This window comes from Antrostomus carolinensis, unplaced genomic scaffold (assembly GCF_000700745.2).
Source record: "Antrostomus carolinensis isolate BGI_N321 unplaced genomic scaffold, ASM70074v2 scaffold4128, whole genome shotgun sequence".
NCBI classification, from domain to species: domain Eukaryota; kingdom Metazoa; phylum Chordata; class Aves; order Caprimulgiformes; family Caprimulgidae; genus Antrostomus; species Antrostomus carolinensis.
The window spans coordinates 6,063-14,076 of record NW_010334887.1 but is presented as its reverse complement, the minus strand read 5'-3'; the positions used below and the strand labels follow the sequence as shown (position 1 = coordinate 14,076).

General features: G+C 38.1%; 1 protein-coding gene across 1 annotated transcript in view; it reads right to left on the bottom strand.

The window, feature by feature from the left end:
• BRAF (B-Raf proto-oncogene, serine/threonine kinase) overlaps positions 1–5,433 on the bottom strand; it is a 38,839-nt gene extending 33,406 nt beyond the window's left edge. The window contains exons 1-4 of the mRNA XM_010174326.2: positions 5,407–5,433; positions 3,507–3,610; positions 2,411–2,513; positions 966–1,114 (exon numbers count right to left, since the gene is read on the bottom strand). Coding sequence (XP_010172628.1) covers positions 966–1,114; positions 2,411–2,513; positions 3,507–3,610; positions 5,407–5,433 — 383 coding nt within the window. The remainder of the gene's footprint in view (positions 1–965; positions 1,115–2,410; positions 2,514–3,506; positions 3,611–5,406) is intronic.
• Positions 5,434–8,014: the final 2,581 nt, after the last annotated feature.

Here is an 8,014-nt window from a genome sequence, read left to right as displayed (position 1 = left end):
TGGGGGAATTTTTTTTTTTTTTTTTTTTTTTTTTTTTTTTTTTTTTTTTTTTTTTTTTAAATCTTTTAATTCAAATTGCAAACATCTGGTTCCTCAAGAATGCACAACTTATACCTATATGCTGAGTACACAAACTTATTTTAACGTTTGCACTGATGCAATACCAAAACCCAAATGGATAGAACTATGTTTTTCCATAGGCCCTGAGCACAAACTCTAGAATTGCCCAAGGAAAGTTACAAATACCAACATAAGTAGAAATTAAATTTATTCTTGGAGGAAAAACTAGCATTTTAAATGATTCCTTATATGACAGTCTATTTAAAAGACGTAATAAATAGCCTCCACTGAAACCAATCAAATGGAACACAGCCAGTTTACACCAAATCCCCAACCTTCATCAAAGACTTATACAAATAGATCAATAACTAAATTCAAGAACACATGGTTGTTTGAGACATTCTCTTTCAGGCTTCTTAGCAAGGCTTCAAACTCACTAATGGATTTCTTTTCACTCACTGTAAAACCAACTGCAATTTCATCATATTAAACTAGTGTCTCTTTACCTTTTTTTTTCAGGTTGAAGAGGATAAACCCGCATCTAAACCCACATCTAAACTTTTAAGGGCCCTAGCATCACATAATAAAGAACCAGTTTTGATTAAGAATAACAATTGTGAACAATAAGAAGTCTGTCTGACACAGCCAAGTGCTCAGCCACCCCATTCATACTTCAAAGAAAGCATTTCATAGCCCAGCAAAAAAATATGAACTGGTTGTCTGAGCTAGCACAGAGAGAACATGAATTATGCAGTCTCACAAGAACAGCTGAACTCCTGTATTTTTTTCAGGTGTCTCCCGTGAGTTCCTGAATTACATATTTAACATAAAAAAAAAAAAAAAAATCACTCACAGCTGTAAGCTTAATAAAAGGCTCAACTTTAAAACCAATTGTGATTACTTACTCAAGTTGGTCATAATTAACGCACATCAGTGGCACTTCTGTACTACAGCGCTGGTGAAATTTGTAGCCACATGTCTGGCACCGGAATCCCTGGAAAAGCAGCTTTCGACAGAAGTCGCAGAACGCTAACGTGAAGAATGTCTTTCGTACCTACATTGTCAAAAATAACCATAATTAAATAGAGTCCTTCTGTAAGCCTAAAACAGGCTATTTGCTTTTACCTCCTTTAAATACACTTACAAGCCTCTTTTTTGATGTTGGAGCTACAGTTTTATATATCAAACAGATTTACATAAAAGATTATCTCCTTTTTGAAATGGTCTTCATGCATTAAAATTTTCTTTCAACTACTTATTAGAATTAATGTTGCACTTCATTAGCAGTAAGAAAAACAGTAACAAATCTAAAGCAAAACAGTGCATTATTATCATGCTAGAGACAAACATTCAGAATTTAATTCGATACAAACTATAAAAACAAAAGCTGCTGAAAGATTATCTCATCTCCTAATTTTTCCAGGAGCCAAATGACATTTCTATCCAATACTCATAAGATTGGAAATACACATATGGTTTATGTGTTCTACGTATGGTTATATATATAGTTGAAATTTTGACTATTGAAACTCAGAAACACTTAAAATCACAAAAGGGTCAACATGTATTATTCCCATTATTATAGGGGGGGGGAAATGATTTAATTTAATTTTAAAATTTAGAAATACTTGGCATAAAAACACATTCTAATTGTATTACTACGTGTAATAATTAAAATTTCAGAAGGATATAAAAAAAAAAGTTAAGCCTACTAGACTTTCATCTAACTAGCCATAGTCAAACTAGCTTGTCTGAATAAAAGTAGTTTAAGCAGCTTGTGAATAGAATTTTGGCTTTTTTAATGTAAATAAAAGGTCTTTCTTCTCAATGTGACAAATATTATTTCCAGGATTTTGTATGTAGCTGGAACCATTTAAATGGATTTTGTTTATCAGCTTCTATTTACTTGGTGCCTTATCAGGTGAAAACATACTTGTGCACTAGCATCATTGATGATGTCAGCACTGCTCTGGGAATAGTTAGTTCATTAGTTAATTGCTGCTGCAGAGCCAGCAGGGAGGCCCAGAATACATTTTATAGATACAGCAATACAAAAATAGTAGATTAGTATTACAGCTCTGCAATGCAGTGCTGATCTGAACCCCCTACATTTATAGATTTTAGACGGTGTATTCCATCCAAATGTGAAAGTTTTAAGGGTGATCAAGTACTCTAACATCACTTCAATTAAAATTCTGTCTAATTCACTTAAGCTATTGTGATTAAAAACGTATTTTGCAACCCCCACCACATCCCACAGGTAAAAAACATTATTCAAAGTTATTAATTTGAATTTGAAAGTACAAGTTGATTTAACCCTACTCAGTATTTCACAAAAATTGTTACATACAAAATTGTGTGTTGTGAGCGGCACATTCTCCAAGACTTCCACGTGCAACTCCTCTCCTGTGAGCCAGGAAATGTCAGTGTCCCAGCCAATTGGCTTCTTCTCTCTAAAGTGATAATAAGCCTTTCATTAGCACCAGCGCACAAGCCCTTGCAGGTCTCCTGCTAAAGATGTAAGATCATGCAGAAAGTTGCAGTGCAGGGGTTTGCTACCCAGTCTCTAACTGCAGGAAACTTTAAAGGCAAGACATTAAGCACAGCACATACCAAGGAAAGCACATCTTCCCTGGACAAACTGCATGAACAAGATGCACCTTTTCAATCAGATCCAGTAGTGGCAAATTCATTGGTTCCAAGCTGACAGATAGCTTTCTGATCAAATAAAGTCCTTGTGAAAGTACCTGTTCTGTAAGAGTTCCATAGAGATGGCTAATAGAGATGGCTCCCTCCCTCTATGGAGGAGGGATGGGATCCACCCGTCTAGAAGAGGCAGGACAATCTTTGGCAGTAAATTGGCTAACCTAGTAAGGTGGGCTTTAAACTGAATGGCTTGGGGGATGGGGTCCAAAGTAGCAATGCTCAAGTCATTGCAGTAGACTGGGGGGGCAACCTGTTGTAGGGAACCTGCTTTGGTAGGGGGGTTGGACTAGATGATCTCCTGAGGTCCCTTCCAACCCCTGCCATTCTGTAATTTTGTGCAGTAAGATAATATACAAACCCTTTAGGGCTGGAAACTCTTCCCCTCCTCCGCCCCCCCATAGGAACTCTATATTTAGTTAAGAATGCACTACAACCAAGTAAAATAAAACCAAGAAGGTAAGGAAACCTATTTGATACTTGTTTGGTTAGCATGAGCTTGATTAATGAGTGTTTTGCCAGCAGTCTCTAAGCTCAAGCCTGCTCTTGAAGTGATTTAATCTTTTTCTAGGAGTTTGCCATTCTTTTTAGACAAGTTTTCAAGGCACAAATTGTTTCAGTGCTAAATAGCATATCATTCTGAACTTTGAAAACAACTTCCTCAATGTTGGATAGAATCAGCCACACTGGGTAACTCCAGGAAGAGATTCTAAGATGAAAAAATCACCACACACAAACCATACCCATCTTGTATCCTGTAAACAGCACAGCATTCTGGAATAAGACCTCTCATCATCAGAGCTTTCTTTAGACTATCTCGGACTGTCACCCCACATCTTGCTGGAACCTAGAGGTCAAACATAAAAAAACCTAATTAAAACAAATTCCAATTTATCCCCCTAAACTGATGCAAACCTTTTGTCCCTCAAGTGCTAAAACCCACTTTTCATTATGCTTTACAGAATGCTAGGTAAGAGGTTTTCAAAATCTTTTTTGTACTGTAGAAGATTTTATTGGTGAGTGGTATATAAGCAATCTAGCTCAGCTAGAAGAGAAAACAAGCTCTACATTTCTATTAATGTTTGGAATGAAATCTTGACCCCACTCTAAAAGTGACTTTCCAACTCTCTTCATCTTGAAGAAAGTGAAGACACAGCATATAGATAGCTAATAACTACATACATATATAAAAAGTTCAGGCCAAGCTGTCAAATTAAGTGGCACAAGATGCCAAATGGAATTAAAATGAAAGAACTAACTTGGACTACACTCAAAACCCCATTATGATAAAATGTAAACATCTTATTTTCTATTTCTAAAACAGAAGATAAGCATGCAAACAAGTAAAATAAAACAATCATCTGAGTCAGGCAGACCATCACCTCTCACTTTAACCTATACTTGCAACTCTACAGACACTTCCTATTTGAAAAATATATTTCCCTCTTCTGTTTCAGTATTTGAACAGTTTAAATATCTAACAGGATAGGAATAATGGAGAAGCACACAAACTAGTCAAACAAAGAACTGCAAACTATACAAAGTAAAGATATTTTCCTTGCTCCTACTCTATCCTGCCTGGGCATATGTTATAGGAATAAGTATAGCATCTCTAGGTATACCTGTGATTTAACAGTTTATAGTGTCAAGCCATGAAAACAGAACAATACATAATCTGGTGATTAAGTGTAGTTAAGGTGTTGAGTATCATCCACTTACTATTTCTAGAACTGAATACTGAATACATGTAACCCTTTAGTTGGTATACACACTGGGACATCTATAATCAGGGCCAGCACTTCAAACACGAATCAAAAGAACAGCCCACAGACTTAACTAACAAAAAGTCTGTTTGAATACCTGAGACTCACTTCTAGCTCACTAGCAGCCTAAGCTAGAGCCCTCAGTAGCCAAAAGCAGTCTCTTAATCAGCTTCAACGGGCTTTGGATCAGAGCCTAGTTTTTGCTCCTTGCACTTAAGATTGCCATGGATATTTAAAGGCCCTATGTTCTACTTAAGGATGCCAGTGAAAAACAGCAGTCTTTTTCAAGTAGCTTTGTGAACACCACTTGAGGTTACACTATATACTGCATTTCTAGAACACAAACATATGCTCTCTCAGAAGAGACAAATTAAAGGAATATTTTGATTCACAATCCTCCTCCCATTAATATGAAAATGCTTCTTACAGGATATTTTTGCATTTCAGCTGGTCAACATATAAACATGTAAAAAAGAATTTCTATTAATTCATTGAAAAAAAAAAAACACATTCTACAGCATACTGCTTTACAATCCTGATATTCAGCCTTAACTGACTTTGTTTTGCACATCCTATTACTTCTTGATACATCTTTTTATTAACTTAAGTAACTTCTTATCATCATAGAAGTTAACACTGTGGCTTTCCATCACTTGTAGGTCATTCCTCCAACAAAAACCATCCTTAATTGTTACTAACACCCATCACTGGTATTAAGAGGGAGCCTAGAAGTACCTGTGTTTGTCAAGATAGTCAACAACTTTCCATTGTGAAACTCAGCCCTCTGTTGCTTAACTCTCTACCAAACTAACTGTTCAAACTGAAACCAAGCGTTCACAGGGTCGTTCTGTGACCGGTACCTCCTGCTCTCAACCCCTACCAACATGGCTAGTGTAACTAACGCCATTTTACGAGGCAAGCAAGTGGGTTGCATATTCATTCTCTTTCCCCTCATTATCAGGCCCTGAAGGTCCTGTGAACCAACTAGACAAACCAAACAGATTTCTTCTTCCCCTCCCTACTGGCCTCAAGGTTCCTAGGCACCAGGCCGATTACTCCCTCCCTTGTTGGCCTTGAAGGTCCCAGGCACCCAGAGCCACTAGGTGGTGGTGACGGCCCCGCCACAGAACAGGGAAGCCTAACAGTGCACAGAGCACTGTCTATAAAACCAAGCAGTTACCAGTCCTAATGGGGGAACTTGGACTGGAGCTGCTGCTGGACAGCGAGACTTGTGACCTGCTGGTGGCCAGGGACACCTCCACTGTCCTCTGCTTTCTCCCAGGACCGAGGGAATGACCCATATTCTTTTACATGAATGTTGAGTCTAGATTATGATTGTTATATTGATGCAACAAACCATGTATTAAAGATTTGACCCAATGTGCAGAGGATCCAGGTGATCAGAAATTGTAAATTAAGTTGTACTATAAATTACGTATTACACTACTTATAAATTGTACCATATTGATTCTGCTTGTAGAAATCCTCTGCTATTCTAATGATAAATTCTGTGCTACACTAATAACAATATCCTGTTAAGAAAAATAAAGCTTTCATTGTGACTACAATTCAAGTGCCATCATCATTCTGCCAAGGATCCCCAAAAGAACCTGCCTGATCCCTGAGTATCAGGTGGCAAGTTCTGCCTGCCTCCAACATATATATTTACAAATATAGAATAAATATAAATGTTAGTAGGGAAACAACCAGGCAGGACAGAAAGAAGACAGACTGAAGAGCTAAGTGAGGCAGAGAGCAGGAAACAAAGATACGATGAACTGCCAGGCAGGGGAGAACTGGTTGAAACAGCTGGGGAGGCAATGGAAGCGCATCTGGAACAGGAAGCTTTCATGCTGTGATTAGGAGAAAAGAGGGCTCATTTTGGACAAGGAGCACCAGGGGGAATGGAGTGCCTAAGAGAAGTGTTAGAACTGAGCACAGAGTGGGGAGAGGTTCTAGCTTAGGCAGAAAACTTCAAGGCACTAAGTATTAAAAGAAATCAAGGTAGTAAAATCTAGACCTGGGTGAGGGAATGGAACAGGACAAGGAAGAAAAGCCAAGCAGTAGAAAGGTGACTAACATTCAAGAGATGAAGAGAAAAAGGGAAGGAGCCTTGTGCTCACTAGAAAACATTTTCTTCCTCCAGCACTGATCTTCCGCAAAGGGCAACAACATCCTCCAGGACCTCATGAAACAAAGACCTGTAGCAGGAACCTATAAGTTCCAACTCTATTAATGAATTACACTGGTGTAAATAATGCCACTTCAGGTGATTTTATTTATTTTTTTTTTTTAATTTTGCTGAAAACAAGATTCATGAAGTTACTGGCTTCCTTTAAAGTGATCAATAAAGTCAGAAAGGTAAGCTGTCAAAACCTGGAAAGTATCAAAATGAAGGTTGCCTACAGCAAGGCAAGTGCAATAGGACTATGAAAAATGTACATTAAGCAACTTGCTCACTTACCATTCACTATTCCTCAGTATTACTTCCCCAAGTCCCCTTCATTCAGATCTGAGCCATATTTATGCAACTTGCAGTTAGAAACATGGATAGAACATTTGTTCTCTTCACTGCCATTTGCAACAAGATTCAGCTAAAAAACAGTTAGGGAACTTGTTTTGATTACTTTAAAAAAATCACTAGGATCCTGAATCAGCATCACATTTAGAACGTTCTCTTACAGAACTCTTGAGCAGAGAAACAGAAGGCTAAATTAAAAGAACTAAATACTAGAATAAATCCCTGTAGTATTGATTAATCATTTTCCCAGACTGGTACAGTGTGGTCCATCACCATCTGTGCATGCAGCCCTTCAGCTTCCTCCTTCAGTGTCTGCTGTAAAGCAGAAATCTCACCCTGCAAAGCACTCCCTCTAAAAGCTCTCTTTCCCCACCACATTCTCTACTCACACCCAAATCATGGCAAAGTTAAAGAAAAATCGCTCTCCAAGAAAGTTATTTAGAGAGCAACTCAGTCTTAAGAAAAAAAAAACAAAAACAAATTCTATTTTTTTTTTTCAGCTAAGAGAGGCTCCCTGAAGCAGGAGTTTCAGAAAAGCTTTCCACTCGCCCCTGGCTGTGGGGAGGGAGTACAGCTCCATGGGTTGGCAGCAGGACCCCCCCAGCGTGGAGCAGCCCCCCGACCTGCCAAGCCCCCAGGCTGCCAGCAGGAAGCAAAGTGGGTTTATCAATTCCATCAGGAGTTTTGATTGGATTCCCACTGAGAAATTTAACCAAATCACATGAGCATTTTTTGACAAAATATGTTCCCCATAGCAGAACTTCTGATCTACCCTAAAACAGACACACTTATGACTGTAATCCGGTAAACTGAAGAAAGTTTGCATTTTATTGAAACAGAGAATGCTTAACTTTATTTCAAACTCATTTTGTCCACGTCCATCCGTTACCTTTTGACGTCTCTGTTTTGTAACTAGGAGAATCTAACCATGTTTCACAACAGTTACCATCTAGAAATTCATGCTACT